Raw genomic sequence first — 22098 nt, forward strand, 5'->3', positions numbered from 1 at the left:
AGCTTCCCAAGTGGCTGGGAATATAAGCACCTGCCACAATGCCTGGCTAACTTTTCTATTTTTAGTAGAGCCAATGTCTTGCTTTGCTCAGGCTGGTCTCCTGAGTTCAAGGGATTCTCCCACCTTGGCCTCCCAGAGTGCTAGGATTACAGGCATGAGCCACCACATCAGGCCTCAAGTATTACTATTTAAGAAATACATTTCATAAGGCTATCCCTGTCATAGGTAGTGATTCTTCTGGGCAAAGTAAATTGAAAATCTTCTGAAAGGACTCACCATTCTAGAAGCCATTAAGAACATTTGTGATTCATGGAAGGAGGTCAAAATATTGAAATTAACAGGTGTTTCGAAGAAGTCGATTCCATTGCTCATGAATGACTTTGAGGGGTTCAATACTTCAGTAGAGGATGCAACTGCAGAGGTAGTAGAAGACAATGAGAATTAGAAGTGGAGCCTGGGCTGGACCAATGGCTTACATCGGTAATCCTAACACTCTGGGAGGCCGAGGTGGGTGGATTGTTTGAGCTCTGGACTTTGAGACCAGCCCGAGTAAGAGCAAGACCCTGTCCCTACTAAAAATAGAAAAACTAGCAGGGCATCATAGTGGATGCCTGTAGTCCCAGCTACTCTGGAGGCTGATGCAAGAGGATCTCTTAAGCCCAAGAGTTTGAGGTTGCTGTGAGCTATGATGACATCCTGGCACTGTACCCAGGGTGACAGAGTAAGACTCTGGATCTCAAAAAGAAAATGAAAGAAAGAAATAATGAAGTGGAGCCTGAAGACGTGACTGAATTTGAACTGCTGCAATCTCATGATGAAATGTGAATAGATGAGGAGTTGCTTCTTATGGATGAACAAAGGAAGTGGTTTCTTGAGATGGAATCTATTCCTGGTGAAGAGGCTGTGAATATTGCTGAAATGACAACAAATGATTTAGAATATTACATAAACTTAGTTGATAAAGGAGCAGCAGTGTTTGAGAGGACTGATGAGGTCTGATTCTAATTTCAAAAGAAGTTACACTATGGGTAAAATGCTATTAAACAGTATTATGTGCTATAGAGTTTCATAAAATGAAAAGTCAATCAATGAGGCAAACTTTATTATGTCATCATTATCTTTATTTATATATATATATTTTGAGACAGAGCCTCAAGCTGTCCGCCTGGGTAGAGTGCTGTGGCATCACAGCTCACAGCAACCTCCAAATCCTGGGCTCAAGCGAGTCTCCTATCTCTGCCTCCCAAGCAGCTGGGACCACAGGCACCTGCTACAACGCCTGGCTGTTTTTTTTTGTTGTTGTTGTTGCAGCCATCATTGTTGTTTGGTGGGCCAGGCTGGATTCAAACCCATCACCTTAGGTGTATGTGGCTGACACCTTAGCCACTTGAGCCACAGGTGCTGAGCCTTTATTTATATTTTGGATGAAGGGCCTTCATATGTTGCCTGAGCTAGAATATAGTGGTCACATCATAGCTCACTGTAACCTCAAACTCCTAGGCTCAAGCAATTCTCCTGCCTCAGCCTCCTAAGTAGCTAGGACTATAGGCATATGCCACCATGCCAGATTAATTTATTTTTTGTAGAGACAGGGGTCTCACTGTGTTGTCCAGGCTTACCTCTAACTCCTAGCCTCAAGTGGTCCTCCTGTATTGGCTTCCCAAAGTGCTAGGATTATAGGCATGAGCCACAGTGCCTGAACTCACTGTTTGAAATTGCCACAGACACTCCAGCCTTCAAAAATCAGCAAACATCACTCTGATTAGTCAGCAATAATTATAAAAGCAGGCCCCTTCACCGGCAGAAAGATTACACTTCACTGAAGGCTCATTGACATTTTTTTTTTTTTTTGAGACAGAGTCTCACTTTGTCACCCTGGGTAGAGTGCCATGGTGTTGTAGCTCAGAGTAACCTCAAACTTCTGAGTTCAAGTGATCCTCTTGCCTCAGCCTCCCAAGTAGCTGGGACTACAGGTGCCCACCACACCACTCGGCTAATTTTTTAGATGTGGGGGTCTCATTCTTGCTCAGGCTGGTCTCGAACTTGTAAGCTCAAGCAATCCACCTGCTTCAGCTTCCAGAGTGCTAGATTAAAGGTGTGAGCCACTGTGCCCAGCCAACATTTTTTATTAATAACATGTTTTTAAGTATAAGGCTATTATACTCTTGCGGGGGTACAGAGCCTTTTCTTTTTTTCCTGTTACACAATGGAAGAAGAGTTGTCTTGGGCCACGTATTTTTTTTTTTTTTTGAGACAGAGTCTCACTTTGTCACCCTAGGTAGAATGCCAAGGTGTCATAGCTAAAAGCAACCTCAAACTCCTGGGTTCAACAATCCTTTTGCCTCAGCCTCCTGAGTAGCTGGGATTACAGGTGGCTACCACAAAGGCTGGCTAGATTTCCTCTTTTTAGTAGAGATGGGGGTCTAGGTCTTGCTTAGGTTGGTATTGAACTCCTAAGCTCGAGCAATCCACCTGCCTCAGCCTCCCATAGTGCTAGGATTATGGCATGAGCCACTGCACCTGGCCTTGAGCCACTAATTAAACACACAAACACTAACGAAAGATGATGAGCGTAAAAAAGGTCCGTGCATAATTTTTGCAATATCTGAAAACACAGATAAGCAAAACAGGCCTCAAATAATCCCTATGCAGCCCACAGGCCATAGGTTAGACACCTCCAACAGTATGTACACTGGGAAACCAAAAAATTTATGTGACTTGCTTTATTATGTTGGTCTAGAACCAAACCTGCAAAATCTCTGAGGTATGCCTGTATTGCAATTAAGTTTTTAATTGATACTTAAAATGTAGTTATAGAGTTTCTTAACATTTGGGGAATTTGAGTGAAAGATATATGGGAATTCTTTGTATAATTTTTACAAGTTTTTTTAAAGTTTGAAATTATTTTTTAAAAAAGTTTTAAAATTCTAAAAACAAAAAAGTTTGTTTAAAAAGGAGAGAAAGCATCTGGCAAGGGCAATTTAGGGCAAGAATACCTATACCACCTCTCAGTCTGGTATAGGGGTATGAGGGAGCTGCTAGGGGAACAGAATGTTCAGGAGAAAGCCAGATCATTATTCAAGCAGTGGTTCTCAGTGGGGGTGCTAGAGGTGATATTGGACAGTTAAGGGGTGCTGGGGACATTTTTGTCACAATAATTGGAGATCATTAGTGATATTTAGCATGGACCAGGTATGCTCAACTTCCTACAGCTCCACACAACAAGAAATTATATACCACATCCCATATAACTTTTTTGGGGGGACAGAGTCTCACTTTGTCACCATGCATAGAGTGCCATGGCATCATAGCTCATAGCAACCTCAAACTCTTGGGCTCAAGAGATCCTCTTGCCTCAGTTTTTCATTTTTAGTAGAGACAGGGTCTCGTTCTTGCTCAAATTGGTTTCAAACTCACGAGTTCAAGCAATCCACCTGCCACGGCCTCCCAGAGGATTAGAGGCATGAGCCACCTTGCCTGGCACATCCTGTATAGCTTTATAAAAAACGTTTTTCTTTTCATTTTTTTTTGTTTTATCTTTTTTTCTTTCTTATCCTAGCCACTAAACTGTGAAGGACCATACAACTTTAGAATATCCCACCAGACAGTCACATTGGTGAAAAACCAGTTCACCTATCCCTTTATTTATTCACGAAACATTTACTGAGAAAGTCTACTATGTGCCAAGCACTGTTTTAGGTAATAGGTATACAAGAGGGAACAAAAAGGATAAAAACCCCTGATCTTCTGAAGCTTACAACTGAGTGGGAGAGTCAGACAATAAACAACAAACATAATAAAGAGGCAAATGATATATTACGTAAGACTATAAAGAGTACTATGAAATATGTAGAGCAGGGTCATGTTAGGGGACAGCTGTAATTTTATTCTTTTTTATTTTTACTTTTTAGAAGGTCATAACCTCACTTTATTTATTTTTTAATTTTTACATATACATGTGTTTACTAAGTTTCCACTTTTTGCCTTCACAAAATCAAAAAGGCTTAAAATTTAACAACAATAACAATGTTTAAGATAAGGACTAGAAATAAAAACCTCATAAAGAATGAATGAAGATAAGTACATTCATAAAAGAAATCAGACGATTGCTGCAATGAAGTACTAAGCAATAATAGTAGTAATGCAAAGAAAGTAACATTCGCATTGTCAAATATTGTCTATTATTGAATGCTTTGACTCTGATCTGTTTTTTGAAATTATCTTTTATTTTTATTTATAAATATTAGTTGTCTATTTTTTGAGACGTTGGGAAAAAATAATAAGAAGAAATTAATTGATGACTCTATACTGAACCTCAGAGAGTTGTAATTTTAAACAGGATGAACAGGGTAGCCCTCTGAGAAAGCAACATCTGAGTAGAAGTCTGAAAGAAGTACCAGCATGAGCACTGTACATATTCAGGAAAGACTATTTCAGAGGCCAAGGAGGTCAAGACCAGCCTGAGCAAGAGCGAGAACCCATCTCTATTAAAAAAAGAAAAAAAATAGAAAAATTAGCTGGGTGTTGTGGGGGGGCACTTGTAGTCCCAGCTACTGGTGAGGCTGAGGCAAGAGGATAGCTTAAGCCTTGGAATTTGAGGTTGCTGTGAGCTATGATGACGCCCCTGCATTCTACCCAGTGCAACAGAATAAGACTCTGTCTTAAAAAAAAAAATAAGGAGGCCAGAATAGGTGAAACAGAGTGAGCAAGGGAAGACAGTGGTAAGAGAGAAAGAGAAATTAGGAGGCCAGATCATGGATACATGTATTAATATATAATGACTTCTTCAGAAGTTCAACAACCATACAAATTGAAGGAAGACTTCACATTGTTTTGTTTAGAACTTTATGAGGGACTATTCATCATTTAGGAAAACTGCATCAATTTACCTGTGGCTCCTGTTACCAATCAACACATATGTAGCTGTCATATTCATAGATGCAAATATCATTATATAAAAGACCATTTCATTATGTCCTTTAGTAGAGTTATATTCCAGTCTTTATATACTGAAATATTATATTTTATTATAAACTAATCTTCCCTTACTCCTTCCTTATGTTATGATTAAGGCATTATATTAGTTTTCAGTGAATTATGTGTGTTGATAGATTCTATTTTCTATGCTCTTCATTTCAGAATAGTGATGCATTTCAAAATATGCCTTATAAAAGTGGAGTGTTGGGTCCAATAGATATAAGAACAACCAAAGCATAGCAAGAAAATGAAGGGAGTATTCAGAAGCCAGGATGAAAATGGAGGATGGAGGAGATTTTTCTGATGACAACGTGAGTTCCAGAAGGCCTGGTCAGAGGATTTCAGGATGGAGAGAAAAAGGAGGATGTCCAGGGCTGTATGATGATGTAATCAGGAGATCTCTAGGTTTTTTGTGGTGACTAACATTTCATAGGATAAAGGGCCATTAAAAAGTGGTTTTTAATCTAAACTGTTCCCACCCTGAGTATCTCTACCTGTTTATCAGAGCAGGCTGGGGAACAAATAGAGTTCTCTCCTCAATCAGACCAGAAGCAGCCTGAAGCCAGACTCCAATTTTTACCCATGGAACATGTGGGAGACTCCAGTTAAGTACATAGGTACCCTCAGGCCAAACTTGTTGCTATAGACAATACAATCAGGCCAAGCTCATTGTTATAAACAATACAGCTCTATCTACTTTGTCCTCTATCTTTAACAAGAGTTAAATAACGTACATTAACAGAGAAAGACAAAAGCATTTAGAAAGATTCAAAGAAGGAAGAGTCAGAGAAGGTAAGAAACAAAAAAATCAATTGGAGCAATATTCTTTTCAATCAGGACAGTCATTATTTATTAAAAATTTTCGCAGGGTTGGGTGCTGGGCAAAGTGACACACATGCATTGTCTCAGGTAGAGTGTTAGACTCCATTTGACAGATGAGAAAACTGAGGTACTGATGGGTGAAACAGATGGCTCAAGGTGTCCTAGCTAGTTTTAACTGGCTGGGTCAGGATTAAGCCTCTGTGCCAGGGATGTCTAGTATGTCTGAGAGGTAAACAGACAGAAAGAGACTGGCTGGGAGGGAGGGGATTACCGAGACAGATAAGCAGGCAGATGATCACGTGAGCGGCAGACCAGCACTGACTGGTTTCCAAAGACACTGAAGAGGGGGGCGCGGTGGGCGGGCACAGGTGCTCCGCAGGGTACTCACCTGGCCGCTGTCTAGGGCCACGGGAGCATTAAGTCTCCCTTTTCTATCTGCGAGATCCTCCGCAACCCGCTGACCTAGGGTTGAGAGGAGGCCCAGGTAAAAGCAGCTAGCCCAGGCCCCACCCCTCACGCGCTCGCGCTCAGCCTTTTCCCTCCACCACTCTCCCTAACCCAGTCTTTACAGCTTCTCACCCGACACCTCTAGTTATCCGCGTCGCTACTCCCAGGCGCAAACAGATACTAAGGACCGGCAGCAAGATCTTGAGAATACACTGGACAAGTCCCTCCCGCCAGCGGGAGCGCCAGCCGGGCCACAGGCCTACGCCGCTACTGACGGCTTCCGAGCTCCCATTGGAGGAATGCCCTCCCGCATTCCCTAGGATTGGCTGGAGAGGGAAACACTTTACTTTTACCCCCAGACTTGGCTCCCAGCCGGAGAAAACTCCTCTCATCTGGGGGACTCACATAGGTTTACCTGCGAAGCCCACCTTTTAATGGGATTGGTCAGGAAAGGAGCGTTTGTCATTGCCTTTTGCTGGTCTATTCGACTCCCTTTAGGGGTTAGTTAGGAACGCGCAGGCGCGAAGCCTGAAGCCAGGCCAGGCGCTAGTCACCCGATAATTCGAGATCCCAGGCTTTCTTTCTTTCTTTCTTTTTTTTTTTTGCAGTTTTTGGCCGGGGCTGGGTTTGAACCTGCCACCTCTGGCATATGGGGCCGGCGCCTTATTCCTTTGAGTCACAGGCGCTGCCCGAGCTTTCTGATTTCTTACTCTAAGTAAACCGTCCTGCACTTTTCACAGCTTTGCTAAGAGGCAGGGCTCTGCCTCCAGTCGTCTACACGTCTACAGGGACTTCTGAGCTAGGTTTCTCGTGCTCAAAGACAGCGGAGTTCCTAAGTACATACATGGAGGACTAGCCCTTGGGTACGTAACTGAGACATTTGTCACGTGACTGCCTCGCTAAGAGCCTCAGTTTAACCATCTGTGAAATGGAAAGATATTTAATTTTTTTCTCCCAATGCTGTGAGGTTTAAATGAAAGAACATCTTGCCTTTTCCTGTGTTCAGGTGAAGGAACTATGGCTCAGAGAAGCAAACTAATTGGCTTGAAGTCACACGGCAATAAAAACCAGAATAAAACCCAGGTTTTCGTCTTCCGAAAGAAAGCTGTTTAAGGAAGAAGAGGGTGGCGCCTGTGGCTCAAAGGAGTGGGGCGCCGGCCCCATATACTGGAGGCGGCGGGTTCAAACCCAGCCCCGGCCAAAAAAAAAAAAAAAAAACCTAAAAAAAAAAAAGAAGGAAGGAGAGAGGCTTGAAGCCTTGGTTACGGCGCCAGCCACATACACCCAGGCTGTTGGGTTCAAACCCAGCCTGGGTCAGCTAAACAATGACAAGCGCAACAAAAAATGTCCGGGCAGTGTGGCGGGTTGCCCGTGGTCCCAGCTACTCAGGAGGCTGCGGCAAGAGAATCGCTTAAGGAAGGAGAGAGGGGAAGGGCCCTCCAGGACCCTCCTATTAGTAGAGGTTACTAATTTGGTTTGCACAGACCTCCAGTTGAGTCTGGGACAGGGTTTGCACAGACCTCCAGTTGACTCTGGGACAGGCTTTGGAGGGGTCCATGAATTTGGAGGGGAACAAATTTACATCTTTATATTCTCTCTCCTCTAACTGAAATTTAGTGGGTTTTTTTTGTTGTTGTTGTTTGTTTTGAGACAGAGTCTCACTTTGTCACCCTCTGTAGAGTGCTGTGAAGACATAGCTCATAGCAACCTCAAGCTCTTGGGCTTAAATGATACTCTTGCCTCAGCCTCACAGGTCGCTGGGACTATAGACCCCCACCATAAGGCCTGGCTATTTTTAGAGACAGGGCTGGTTCTTGCTCCGGCTGGTCTCTAACTCCTGAGCTTAGGCAATCCACCCACCTCTGCTTCCCAGAGTGCTAGGATTACAGGCATGAGCTACTGCACCTGGCTGACATTTTAGTGCTTTTTAAAAAATAAATAATGTAAAACTCAACTAACTATAATAGTAGTAGCAGTATTGGTTATTGCCACCGAAAGAAATCAGAGATTTTTCACATCACATTGTAGATGTAGCAGATCTCTTGAAATATCATATAATCTCATAACTATTTTGAAATCATGACAGTCATCAGACCCTCCATTAGATTTCATGGCTTAATAGATTAATGGGGAGCACATATATTGCTATAGCATGTATTTGCTTTTTCCATATTTCAATAACTATTTCAATATAATCAATTCCCTTTGTAATTCTATGTATTTTATTTTATGAATTTAAAAGATTCTTTTTCTGGCTTGGCGCCTGTGGCTCAAGTGGCTAAGGTGCCAGCCATGTACACCCAAGGTGGCGGGTTTGAATCCAGCCTGGGCCCGCCAAACAACAATGATGGCTGCAACCAAAAAATAGCCAGGCGTTGTGGCGGGCGCCTGTGGTCCCAGCTACTTGGGAGGCGCAGGCAGGAGACTCGCTTGAGCTCAGGAGTTGGAGGTTGCTATGAGCTGAGATGCCACGGCACTGTACCCAGGCGGACAGCTTGAGGCTCCTGTCTCAAAAAAAAAAAAAAAAAAAAAGATAAAGATTCTTTTTCTGAGCAAAAGTCCATAGGCTTCACTAGATCACCAAAGGGGTTTACATGGCACAAAAATGTTAATATTTGTCTTGGCTGGGCGCAGAGGCTCATATCTGTAATCCTAGCACTCTGGGATGCCAAGGTAGGAAGACTGCTTGAGCTCAGGGGTTCAAGACCACCCTGAGCAAGAGCAAGAACCCATCTCTACTAAAAATAGAAAAACTACCCAGGTGTTGAGGTGGGTGCCTGTGGTCCCAGCTACTTGGGAGGCTGAGGCAAGAGGATCACTTGAGCCCAAGAGTTTTGAGGTTACTGTGAGCTAGGATGATTCCACAGCACGCTGCCCAGAGTGACGGAGTAAGACTCTGTCTCAAAAAAGGGGAGGGGGATAATTGTCTTGAACCCTAAGTAAGCTTCAGGAAGACAAAGATTTGGTCTATCTTGTTTTCTTGTGTTATCACTTCCACCCAGTTCAGTATCAGGCACACAGTATGTGCTCAGTGAGTGTTTACTGAGTGAATAAAAGGATTCCTCCCCAAACATCTTGCACAGTCCCAAGTGAGGGAGCCAGTGGTGGCCCTTTTGGTCACCTAAGGAGGTGGGCATTCCTGAATCTACTTTTGTCCTTGCTTCTCTTCATGGAAATGGGTGGCACTTTAAAGGTCTGGCCCCAGGAGATCTTGGGAACCTCATGCCCAGGATTAGGGCCCTTGGCTGCAGAGGAGCAGAGTAAGTTATGAAGGATGTGAAGACAAGTAGTTTTAGCATGGAAACAGGTCCTGGGGGTACATTGGGTCTTTGACTCCTTATCTACCTCCTGGTTTTGTTTAAGGTCCCCGCAAAAGGGGCTTGTCTTCTCTGTTCTTCAGTGAAGACTATATCTTGGAACTAGCTGTGACCTTAAAGACATCTTTGAACAGCCTTCCCTTTTGGAGATCCAGACTGAGGAGTGAGGGCACAGAGAACAAGATGCCACTTTAGGCAGAGAACATCCTTTCTCCCATGCCTCAGCACAGGACATGAGCACTGGGCCAACTATGTGAATGCTATAATTGGCTTCTAAAAGTATTCCTGAAGATAAAGACCAGATGACCTCTCTGAAAAGGTGGGTGAAGAGGAGTCTCAAATCCCAGGATAGGCAGCTGAGGATTTAACTGGAGGGACAGAGAAGCATTAGGAAATAGTATGATGGAGGCCAGACTTCAGAGATCAGCTTCAAGGCTAGGTTCTATCTTGGAACCTTAGGTAGGTTGCTTCTCCTGGGTGATCCCCCAATATAAATAGGTTAAGTTTGTAGATGGGGAAATTGAGGCCCTCTACAAAGGATGAGGAGAGTCACATGAGGTAAGGCAGATTGAGGCAAGAGTAACCAGGCTGGCTACCTCTGAATGCCCGAGATCATCTGGTCATGTTGACTTCTTCCTGGCTTACTCCAGGGCCTCTGCCTCTGCTGTTTTTCCCTCCCTTCCTCTTTACCTCACACTTATTAGGACTGGCTCCAGATATCGTACATGTATATCTCTTTCCTCCGCACAAGATGCCTTGATATAGGATACTGCATTCTCAGCTCTGGCCCTGAGGTATTTCATTACCTTGGGCAAGATAGTTCCTTTTCTGAGCCTCAGTCCTCTCCCCACCTGTGAAGATATGATTCAAGGTCAGAACTAGAGGCATCAAAACCTCCACCTTTTCCCCAAAACATTTATCAGAATCATGGAGATTTATGGAGATTTTAGAGATTTATGTCCAAGATCTGATGTTTCAACCATTTCACAGAGGAGGTACAGAGAGGGAAGGAACCTTGTCAAAAGTCTCACATGAACCAAGTAGTCATCTTGACTCCTCTCAATTCGTCTCCTATAACTAAAGCCTGTTGAGTCCAATATCTTAAAAGCTTTCATAGAATAGGCAAATTTCTTTCTCTTCCTTTTTTCATGTGAAATGTTTTAACAATCATCTTCATATTAATCTGTAGAACACAGATTTAAACACAAACTTCTAAAAATATGGAATGATTCATGAATTTTTGTGTTATCCTTATGCAGGGGCCATGGCAATCTTATTTGTATCATTCCAATTTTAGTATGTGTGCTGTGGAAATGAGCACAAATAGACATGCAGAAGAATTACAATTAATTTATGTAGATATTTCCCTCTCAAGGAAATGGAGAATAACTCCTCACTCCCTAAACATGGGCTTTGCCTAATTAGTTTCTTTCCAAAGAGTACAGCATGGAAAATGTGGGAAAGGAGTAACTTTACAGTGGAGAAACTTGACAGACACTACCTCAGCGAGGTGAGAATGGCATTTGACTTCTATGGCCTTCTTTCCTCAAATCCAAACCCCAGGTTTAATCACCAGAAAACACCAGACATATCTCCATTAAGTGACATTCTACAAAATACCTGATCAGTACTCCTCAAATGTTGACTCCAAGTCATCAAAAACAAGGACAGTCTGAGAAAGTGTCATAGCCAAGAAGAGCCTAAGGAGACAAGATGATTAAATGTAGCATGGTGTTCTGGATGAGAACCTGGAACAACTTTAGGGCCAGGCCTAGTGGCTCATGCCTGCAATCCTAGCATGCTGGGAGGTTGAAGTAAGTGGATTGCCTAAGCTCAGGAATTAAAGACCAGGAGTTAAAGAATACCTCCCAGCAAGAGGGAGACCCTGTCTCTACCAAAAAAAAAAAAATAGACAAACTAGCCTAGCATTGTGGCACACACCTGTACTCCCAGCTACTTGAGAGGCTGAGGCAAGAGGATCTCTTGATCCCAAGAGCTTGAGGTTGCTGTGAACAATGGTGCCTCAGCACTCTCCCCAGGGCCCAGGGTGACAGAGTGAGACTATGTCTCCCAAAGAAAAGAAAAGAAAAGAAAAGAAAAGAAAAGGGAAATTAGGTTAATACAAGGAAATCTGGATAAAGTATAGATTTTCCTTGGTTAATAATAATGTATGATACTGGTTCATTAATTGTGACAAATGTGTCACACTAATGTAAAATGTTAATAATATGGGAAACTGGTGGTGGGCCATCTGGGATTTCCCTGTGTTATCATCACAATAATTCCATAAATTTAAAACTGTTCTGAAATTAAAAGTTTATTGAGAAAATAACTCTTCCATATCTACCCCCAATCATTTTACTTTCACCCAAGGTCTAGCGTCCACTACCTCACTGTTCTCCCTCCAATCTTTTCTCCTGGCAGGCAGCAGAGGGCACTCTCTAAAATGCAAATTCGACCTTATCTGAAGCCTTCCAGCAAAATAAAGGCCTTGGATGGAAACTTCGGGAGGTATATTGTAAAAGACTGACTTGGATGTCTGTATTAAAGTTATCTTTATGATCCAGAACGAATTTGGTTCTGATCCAGAACTTCTACTGTCCGTTGAAATAAAATTACCGTATCCAAAATTTAATACAATTCAGCTCTTCCTTTGTCCAACTCTCGACCTCCCCAACCTGTAATAGTAGTAATTTCGCTTTGTTTTTCCTTTATCTCTATGAACACTCCTCGGTCTAAGCCATCTTTTTCTGCCTTCTCCCCTAGACCTAGTTCCAGAGATATCCCTCCCAAGAGAGATCCTGCAACCCCCCCCCCCACCAAAGAGAGCGCTCCTACGTGATTGGGTTGTGATGTTAGGATCAACCTCTTTATTTTTTCTAAATAGGAATGCGAAAAATGGATTCCTCTGGCTTCCTAATGCCCAGCTCACAGTATGACGGACGGAGGAAACGTTTGACGTACTTTAAATAAAGATTAATCACGGAGTAAATGGATGTGCAGAGTGTCTGTGCGCGTGCGCCAGAGGGTAGGACGTGGGAAGCTTTCGGCTGTTTGGTTTAGTCAGTTGCCAGAGTCAAGAGTGGGAGGGGTTCCCCAGTCTCACCCTGCCATTGGCCAGGATAGTCCGCATTGGTCTGAAGCAATGCCTCTACGCCCGATGTAGCCTGCTCCCTGCCAGCCCAAGCCCCAGCAACAGCGAAGTTGTAGGCTACTGCGTAGGTTAGGCGTTTTCGTGCGTGCTTATGGGGAGACTGGCCGCTGGCACCCGGAGGAACAAAAGACTCAAAGCGACACTTTGAATTTGCTCTGAATTTTATTAGGATTACCAGGGTTCACAGGGAAATAGGTGGGCCTTCTGGGGGAGGAGAGCAGGAATACCGCAATGGTAAAGCGGCCTTGCAAAGACACTGAGGCAGCTAGCGGGCACGACTGGAAAAGGAGCGGGATGGAGGGGGAACAAGGGGAGAGAGGGAGAGAACTTGGGAGAACAGGGTGGCAGCAGTGCCTCCATGGGCACTGCGTGGCTGTGACGAAGGCCACAGTGGCCCTCCCTGCTTTGGGATCAGGGTGTCCACTCCATACAGCACAGGGAGAGGGCTGGGGCCAACACTGATGAGAGGAGGATATAGCAGCCCTGACCAAGGCATCACAATAAATACATTAAGCAGCACACAGAAGCCTGTGGGGGAGGGTCTAAAGGGGTTATCCTCCTTTATATCCCCACAAAATAAGACTCTGCAATTACTAAACCATAAAAATAAACTTTAAACCCGTGTACGAAGTCAGTCACCCCCCAGAAGTGCAATGTGGGGCCGCGTGGCCCTAGCTGAGGGGGTGGGTAAATGGGGTAGGGGTTGGGGGATACAGAGAGGCAATCCCCTCGAGGGTAAGATGTTTATTGAGGGTAATATGTTTATCCGGTTTTCCCCCTCTTCCCAGGGTTGGCCCAAACATTTGGAACCTGCAGCACCTCTTCCAGGTCTGAGTCTTCGGAATCTTCTCCATCCCAGTCATCTTCAATTCCTTCCTCTACATAGCCTCCTTCCTCATAGAAGTCCTCACCTTCTTGCTCACTGCCTGCACAGGGCAGAGAGAGGCAAGGAAAGAGAAATGAAGAGGGCAATTACATGGGCAAGTAGATGTCACAGTTCAAAAGAACACAGCCCATAGCCAGGGCGTTTGGGGCCTGAGACCGCTTGTCAAGTGTGTCTGCTTGGAACAAGCAGCCAAGTGTATATGTGTGTGTGAACTCAAGACCAGAGTGAGGGGGGTGGGAGGCTGGAAGGCAGGGTGGGCTCCCTGCCTCCAGCCTGTCAAAATGGATACATCTTTGAAAGTAGTTTTTTACCCCCTCTATATACGTCAATGTGTTCCTGAGCTCCAACCTCAGCTGAATAAACCTTCTATTCATCTCTAGGCAGCTCCTTTCCCTCACTCTGATCCAAACAGGCCCCAATCTGTCTTCTTCAGCCCAGTTACCCACCCCTACTCCCACCCCAGGGCTGAGCAGGCAGCTTTGCTTCCCCTTCTCTGAAAGAAGAAATGCCATCAGGTGGGAAGGAAAGAGGGACTGACAACTCCCTTAGTTTCCAAGCCTTTTCTGACAATATGTCTAGATTGAAGGTGCTCACTCATTCAGTGCCTCCTTCCTTGGTGCCCTGCCCATACAACACTCAACAGAATTTTGCCAGAGACCCCATGCCCCAAAACCCCGGGAGTGGTTTTCCTGTCCATTCTACCTCCCCCAGGGGCCCACCTCTCCTGTCTAACTACAGCCAGGCTCAAACACCTTCTTTTGCCAGCCAGCCAAGGCAGGACCAAACCAGGAAGTCACCTTAGAATTAGATATTGCCATCTCACTCAAACTCTGGTACGCAAACCCTTCCTCTGTATTTCACAAAATGCATTCTTTGGTAGGCAGTGAACAATGGTTTCTGTGGTCAAGAAGTATGGAAAATGCTGGGTATGAAGTTAAATAGGGTTTGTTTTTTTTTTTTTTTTTACAGCAGGAATTCTCAGAGCCTTTAAGGTTCTAATGTATATGATGCTCTGCAAGAGTATGATGTAATATGTAGTTATTTCCCCAACATATTTGACCACTGACCCTTTTGTGAGAAGCAACTTTCAGAACAGGTGATAGAGTCTTAAGAGACAATTTTGGAAACCCTACCTAATACATCATGCATTTTCACCCTTCCAGTCTATGTTCACATGATCCCTAACACTGAGAATGTTCCATAATGCTCCTCAGTGTGAATGTAGCCTCCATTTCAAATGTCACCTTTCTCTAGCTCTCCCCTTCCCTACCCTTGAGGTAGAATTAGCTGCACCTTCCTTTAGGTTCACAGAGCACAATGTTCACTTCATGCTAGTTCCTCAAACAAGCCTGGGAATTCCCAGAGGTCTAAGGCTGGGTACAGAGTGTGCTGAATTGCAATGTATTTTGCCATTCCACCACCTCTGTGTGAACCCGTCCTTTTTAGTTTTCTACCCAGTGTCTCCTATCTCTTTGTCTACTCTTCATTTTTCTTTGGCTCTGTTACAACCTATCCATCCATCACCTAGAACTAAAATGTTTCTTTGGTTTTGTTATATTTGTAAGCTAAATGTTCCCTGGCCTCCCTTTGTTTAAAAAGTTGCACAGAATGCTTTTTATTTCTTCCATAAAAGCAGATTGTGTTCATGCCTTGATATCCTGACCCTGGTCAGGCCTTCTGAGAGAATAGAAAGGAGGGGAAAAAAGAGGGGTTCTAGCTCACCTTCTTCCTCCTCTTCTTCCCCCACTGATTCTTCTGTGATGATCTCTACCTCGTCCTCATAGTCATCTTGGTTGATGCTGTAATCTTGATCCTTGTCAAAGTCTTCGATGTTATTCTCATAATACTCAATGTCTCTGTCATCATCATCACTGCCTTCATTGTCACCTTCATTGCCATCATCATCACTGCCTTCATTGTCACCTTCATTGCCATCATTATCTTCATCATCACTGCCCTCATCTCCTTCATTGTCACTGTCACTGCTGTCCTGGTTGTTGTCATTGCTGCCTTGGTTGCCACCTCTGAAGTTCTTGCTGTCATCATCAACATTCTCATTTTTGTTATCAGGATTCTCATCATTAGTGTTCTTGTTATTGTCTTTGGGGTTCTCACTGTTGTTACTGGCACTCTCATTGTTGTCAACGGTCTCATCATCAGTGCTCTCATTATCAGTGGCCTTGTTGTCAAGGACCTCATTGTGGTCAGGGCTCTCGCTGTCCCAGACATTCTCATTGATGTCAGTTATCTCATTGTCAGTGGTCTCAAAGTAGTCAGTAGTCTCCATGAAGTCAGAGATCTTGATGTCATGAATGGTATCATCAATGTCTGAGATCTCACTGAAAATGTCTTCCACTGCATAATAGTCATAAGCATCTTCCATGATCACCACTTCACATTCATCCTTGGTTTTACTGTAGGAAAGCCTGGGGCTAAGTATGGAGTTGATGGGAAGGGATATACCTATGGCACTGAAAGGTGCTAAGTAACTGGGGAGGGAGAAGACTATAATGGTTCCCAGGGGGAAAGGCTAGGGTAGGAAAGGTCTTATTTCTGACCCTGATTGTATAACCTCAGGTCATGGGTTATAAAATATATTGCACTGGATTGGCTTTATAAATCCTGTGTCACATTAGTCTAGTCTTTGCCCCAACCCTAGCAAACTATCTCTCAGCCACTAAAACCCCATCACCTTTTCTTCTCTTCTTTCTTCTTCCTATTTGTCCTGTAGCCTCCTTCTCTCATCATGTAGTAGCGTAAAGGGTTGACCCACAGGTCATTCTTGATAATCTGTTGAAAGAGAAGGGAGAAAGGAGAATAGAGCCATAAATACAAGCCCCAGACCAGACCCTATTTTCAATTCCCTAGGCACCCAGAGACAAGGCTAGGAAGGCCTTCTCTGGTGATTCAAGGAAGGGCCCCACCTCAGCAATCCTGTCAGCCTCTGGAAGGCTGTGGTTTGAGAACCAGCTGAAAAAGCTGTGGCTGGCATCCTGGTTCCCATGCCTGTGAGCCTGGGGTTCCTGCCCCCGGTGCCAGCGGATTGGGGTAGAGTGAGACACCAGGCGGCCTGGTAGAAGAAGAGACTGTGAAGAGGGGACTGAACAAGAATAGATTGGGGTGAGGCACAGATTTACCCTGGGACTGCCACTTACCCGAGCGGTTGCGCTGGAACTCCTTGACAATCACCATGTTTGTGAAGTAGGGGTTTGTCTGGAAGTACAGCTTCATTTTGTAGCCCATGGAGATATGTCTGAGATCCTGTACCTGCTCAAGTTGGGGGTAATGGTGGAATCTATTCCCCCCACCCCATGGCCTTTCCCCCTCACCTCCAAGGACCAGATTCCTTGCCTGGTCCTACTAAAAAACATCTCTTTGGCCTGACCTGCAGATTGGTCAAGTAGCGGAAAATGTCTTCATCACGTTGGTTGATCAAGATTGAAATTCTGGGGTGGTTGAGGAACTGATGAGTGGAGCAGTTTAGGTCAAGGATTGACTATTCAGTGAAAGGAAGGGAGGGAAGATCAGGCAGTGCAGAACAAAAGAGAAGCTGGAACAGGATTCCTTCTGTTTCATGTGATATGTAAGCAGCAAGTGGGTCATGGAATATGACCCATGCTTTTATTCCCATGATAAACCCCTGTGTTAGTTGGCTTTGCTTGGGTGCTGAGGGTCTATGTCCATGTGATTCTTAACTCTGGGTAAGTGAGGGTTTGTGTTCATAAAATGCTATATGTCTTGGCACTGAAGGCCTGTATACAAGTGATGTTGTATCTGGTTGCTGAGGGTCTGTGGTCACATGATATTGTATGTGTGGGGGTAGAAAGCTGTGTCCACATATTATTGTGTGAATCGCTCTGAGAGCTTGTGTAAAGTAAGTCTGCATGCTGAGGACCTGTGGCCACGTAATACTGTTTGCGTGCAGAGGACCTGTGTCTGTCTACATGATAGTGCATTTCTGGGTGTTGACAGCCTGTTACCATGTGCTTATTTATATGAGGATGCCAAGGGTCTGTATCCATGTAATTCTGTTAAGATGTTAAACTCATGTGTTCCTAACATGTAACATGTACGTATGTGAGCTTAACAATCAGCATTAGTGAACGGGTTTCTTCCTGCTCTCCCCTTTCCTTCATTTAACTCCTTAAGCTCCATGCCCTGATACTCCCTCTCCTGATCCTTCACAGGCTTGAGCCCCTCTCTAACCTCCTTTCCCTCAAAATGGCATTCAGCTAGGATTGGGGGTCTCCTAATGTCTAAGCAGAGATTTAGGCTTACAGTGGCCTGTGTGGCTTAGGCGTCCTTTCTGGGCAGTTTCTCTGCTGTGTACCATTCCCCCCTCTCTTCCTGTCTTGGAGTCAGTTTATCTTCTGTGTGCTCCCCTCTTCCTCCTTTCACCTTTTCTGGTTCAATTTGTCTGCAGTGTGACCCCCTACTACCCTCCCCCTTTAAATGTCTGTGATCCATTTTTTATTTTATGCTCTTCCTCTTCCCCCTTTCCCATCTGTGGTCTAGTTTATGCACTATGTGTCCTCCTCGTCCCTTCATCATCTCCAGTCCAGTTTCTCTTCTGTTTTGCCCTCTTCCTTCCATCCCTCCTCCACCCAGTCTAGTCAGTCTTCCCATAGGGGGCTCACCCCCATCTTTGGCCCTCTCCCACACCTTTCACCCTTTCTTTTCCTTCTCCCACTCCCCATTTCTGTCATGGGCTTTTGGCCCATGAATATCGATGAGAAGGATACTGCTTTGACCCAGAAGCCCGGGATATGCTGGATAATAAGGTCTCTGCGCTCCAAGAAGGGTCTTCGCATCTGGATGAACTTGCGCTTAAGACGCAGGAAGGCCTTGCCTGCCTTAATGTTAACAGCCTCCAGGTCCAGTTGAATATTCTCCAGTGCCTGCAGGATGCTCTCCATTCTCTCGGCATTCCTCTCTTTGCTCTCTTTCTTCATCTTCCTCTGCTTCCTCCTCCTCCTCCTCCTCCTCCTCCTCCTGCTGCTGCTGCTCCTCAAACCTTCCAGTTCATCCTCATCCTCATCTTCCACTAGGATGACAGCCTCTTCCCTGCTCTTTGGACCAACTAACCTCTGGGGCCCCCACCCCCCTGCGCTACAGGTTTCTAGGGCCTTCTCTCCTTCAGAGCTGCTGGGTTCGGTAACCTGAAAGTCGATTTCCAGGCTTCCCCCAGAGACCTCAGAAGGAGTAAGTGTATCCAGGCTCCCGGTGGGAGGGGGCGCCTCCCCATACCCTGACTCGATCGTAGACTCCCAGTCGGGACCCCCAGCACCCAGGGTGAAGTACGCGCGGATGCCCCCCTCCTCGAGAATGACATAGGGCGGTGGGGGGGGCAGCGCGAGGCCCAGTCCCACCCCCCTCATGTCAGCCAGCACCTGTGCCGCCTCGGTTTCCTCCTGGAGCCTCGGGCGCTGCTGGGGTGGAGGCAGGGGCAGTCGCACGAGCGGTGGTGGTGGTGGCGGCGGGTCGCGCTGAGGAAGCTCGGAGCTGCTCAGGCGGCGGGTCTTGGCCGGAGGCCCCTCATCCGAGCGGTCCATGGTGACCGCACTCACGCAGCTCAGGGGATCTTAATGGCCCCTTAGCTCTCAGCTGCACCACTGCTGCCAGTCACACTCAAAGCGGAGCCGCCGTGGCTAACGCGACTATTCTCTTCACTACCTCGCTCTGGTGTTCCCTCCCACACCGCCTGCCCTACTCCCTCTGCGCCTAGCCCCAAGGCCCCGCCCACTCCTTGACGCCCAGGGCCCGCTTTGCCTAGCCATTGGCTGCCGAGTGCCGCGAGGCCACTCGCCCTCCTCCGACCCCTGCCCTCCCTCGCGCAATCTGCTTGCCAACACTACACGTCATCACTTTCTGATTGGCTCTCCTCAGACCCACCAATCAACTGGCTGACTCCCAGGGATGAGACTGGGCGATTGACAGCTAGAAAAACTGAGGGGAAGAACCCCTTTTCTCTCACCCTTGCAATGTTTTATCCAATGGGAAAAGTACCAGTGTTTCTGAAGACCAAGAAACAAGACGAAAAACAAACGCAGGCGCTGAGCAGGATGTGCTGACATAAAATAGAGCCTCGCTATCATTTCCCCCGCCCCCCTTCCCTCAGCAACTACGCACTTTTTAAATCTGCCCCTTCCCCCATCTCCTGCTTCTGCCCTTGGGGCGAACTCAACTATACCCCAGCGGGGCTGTGCGCGCCTGCAATTCAGGCACTTACTGCGTTCCGTTTGGGGGTAGGTTTTGATGTGGCGTTTTCGGTCTCTGTAAAATGGTTCTAGGAATAATCACTTTTTAATGACTTCTCTGCGTCATCAAAAAGATTGTGATTCAGTTCATCTGCTAGATTTTTCTAGGACCTTTTGTCTCCGGGTACTGAACATTTCTCCTTTCCATTTTCTATCCTTTTCCCTCTTCCTATCCGAAGTGTATGCTGTTCTTAATCGTATTTTAAGATTTTTTTTTTTTAAAAACCAAGATGGATGGTCTTTTATGAGGCACAGTGGTGGAGTTCTGGCTTTGGTTCTGTGATTCACATCACGGGCATGCCAATCACTTTGTAACTCTAATCAAATCACTGCCCCTCTCTGAGCTTCAGTTTCTTCTCCAAATTAGGCATTCCTAAAGAGAGGTATGGTTAACTGATTGCAGCCTTTTGTGGAGGCAACCTAGGGACCCATCACCAGGGGAATGGATAGGAAAAATATGATACATATTTAAGATGGACCACTTGAATGAATTCTATCTATATACGGCAACATGGCTGGATCTCTCAAAAACAGGATGTTGAGTGAAAGAAGAAACAGAGCAAGATTTATAGCACAATACTGTTTATGTAAATTAAAACACAATACCATATATTTTTCACAGATACACATATATGTAAATAAACACATGAATGGTGAATAGGAAGGACATACATTAAATACACAAGAGTGGGTGCCTATGTGGTAGGGGATGGGATCAGGGATGGGTGATGAAGGGGACAAAATAAAAGGGCCTCGGATGGATCAATGATGATACAATGTGCCAAGAACTGAGGAGTGTGGTCAACTCAATTCTGTGCATCTGAGAGAATAAATAGATAGATAGTAAATTAATTGAATGCCTAGGGAGCAGACCAGCTGGTAGGACTCCCAAGCTTGGGTGTTTTCTTCCCCCTCCCACCCCTGGGATGCTCCTGCCTCTGATTTTGGTCAAAGCTGACTGAAGTCCCAGCTGTATACAGTGGACCCTTATGAAGGGCTCACATCCCAGCCTGAGCAATCCCTCCAGCAGCCATTACTTTGTGGGAGACATTTTCTAACCCATCAGTTCCCCCCACATTTGATCTCTGTGGTGTTGAATTTCAAGAACATCTTGTTTGGGTTTGGGAAGGAGACTGAGACCTGCATTAGGAATGGTGGCTGGGGCTCCCAGCCTTGGGAGGAGATAAAGTTCTCAAGTAATCTGCTCCCCATCCCTACTCAGAGCCTAGGCCAAGGCAGCAATCTTAGGAGATAGGAGTCAACCCTCTTGCTACATATATACCTACCATTTCCAAGTTCCATCTCCTGACCACTGCTCTACTTTCTGCTGCAGGCACATGTTCGCATTTGTCTTCTCTAAACTAGGTGTGTGTGTGTGTGTGCACGCGCGCGTGGGCTGTATGTCTCCACATAGAGGCATTTGCTCACATTTGCACCAGGCAAGTTTTCCTCAGTGGTGCTTCCCCACACAAAGTTACACAGACATACGCTATCTCATTCAGTCATACCTCTGCACATGTTGCCAAAAAGAGTGTGTATGTGTGCACGCACACACACACAGTCAGAAAAAGAAAACATCCAATATAGCATTGTTCATTTCAGTTTTTCCATTTACAAAATCCAATGGTGAATCCAGGCAGTTAGAAAAAAGAAACAGAGAAAAACCCTTCTGAATGTACCCTATCTGCCCCCCACCCTCTTGGTCTTCCCACCCTACCCCCTCAGAAAGGCATCCCCATCACTATCACTGAGAGAACAGGTCACCCCCTTGACCTCTCAGCCACTCTGGCCTGCCTTTCCAAGGCCACTCCATAGCTAGGCTCATTAATGTCTCTCCTGCCTAGAATGCCCTCCCCATTCTTTTTGGGTCAGGTTTCCCCAGTTCTGGATCTGTCTTAGAGTAGGGAGGGAGCTTGGGACATGGGCTTCTATCAAGGGGAAGTGGGAGTAGATAAATACAGATTGCCCCCACCCCCAGGAAATGAGAGGGGGACAGAGAGCTGAGCAAGACCAGGCAAAGGAGTGCCAGCTTGGCTCACCAATCCACAGCAATAGCCTTGAAGTAAGCCCAGAGTGGCCTCTGTCCCAGAGAGGAAAGCTTGGGATTTCCCACCTGGAGAATCTGGCTGCAGTCTGCTCCACTTTGGGTATAGGTAAGAACAGAAGGAGAAAGGGATAGAGGGCTGTTTGGAGGAAGAATGTTTGGGGCTGAGGGCCTAGAAGGCCAAAGGCTACCAA

General features: G+C 45.5%; 1 protein-coding gene, 1 long non-coding RNA gene and 1 other non-coding gene across 3 annotated transcripts; all 3 read right to left on the reverse strand.

Annotated features, from left to right (window-relative positions):
• Positions 1–289: 289 nt before the first annotated feature.
• LOC111722596 lies at positions 290–6432 on the reverse strand. The gene is made up of 3 exons (XR_002771344.1): positions 6379–6432; positions 6188–6261; positions 290–413 (listed from the first exon to the last, which is right to left on the reverse strand). It is a non-coding gene; the product is annotated as an uncharacterized LOC111722596 (long non-coding RNA).
• A 4345-nt stretch (positions 6433–10777) lies between these two features.
• On the reverse strand, positions 10778–10884 carry LOC111722600. The gene has a single exon (XR_002771350.1). It is a non-coding gene; the product is annotated as a U6 spliceosomal RNA (small nuclear RNA).
• A 1976-nt stretch (positions 10885–12860) lies between these two features.
• TSPYL2 (TSPY like 2) lies at positions 12861–19286 on the reverse strand. Its single transcript, XM_003803224.3, has 7 exons — positions 18346–19286; positions 16989–17066; positions 16759–16870; positions 16528–16673; positions 16296–16393; positions 15326–16017; positions 12861–13643 (listed from the first exon to the last, which is right to left on the reverse strand). Exons 1-7 carry the CDS (start codon positions 19153–19155, stop codon positions 13480–13482), a joined length of 2100 nt encoding a protein of 699 aa, XP_003803272.1. The 5' UTR covers positions 19156–19286; the 3' UTR covers positions 12861–13479.
• Positions 19287–22098: the final 2812 nt, after the last annotated feature.

This window comes from Otolemur garnettii, unplaced genomic scaffold (assembly GCF_000181295.1).
Source record: "Otolemur garnettii isolate 467f Iridium unplaced genomic scaffold, OtoGar3 scaffold00286, whole genome shotgun sequence".
Taxonomy (NCBI): Eukaryota; Metazoa; Chordata; class Mammalia; order Primates; family Galagidae; genus Otolemur; species Otolemur garnettii.

Coding starts and splice junctions, on each gene's coding strand:
- TSPYL2 (XM_003803224.3), bottom strand. CDS start 19,155: ATGGACCGCTCGGATGAGGGGCCTCCGGCCAAGACCCGCCGCCTGAGC. Junction 17,067..18,345: donor CGGGCTTCTGGGTCAAAGCA/GTATCCTTCTCA, acceptor TCCACTCATCAG/TTCCTCAACCACCCCAGAAT. Junction 16,871..16,988: donor GCTACTTGACCAATCTGCAG/GTCAGGCCAAAG, acceptor CAACTTGAGCAG/GTACAGGATCTCAGACATAT.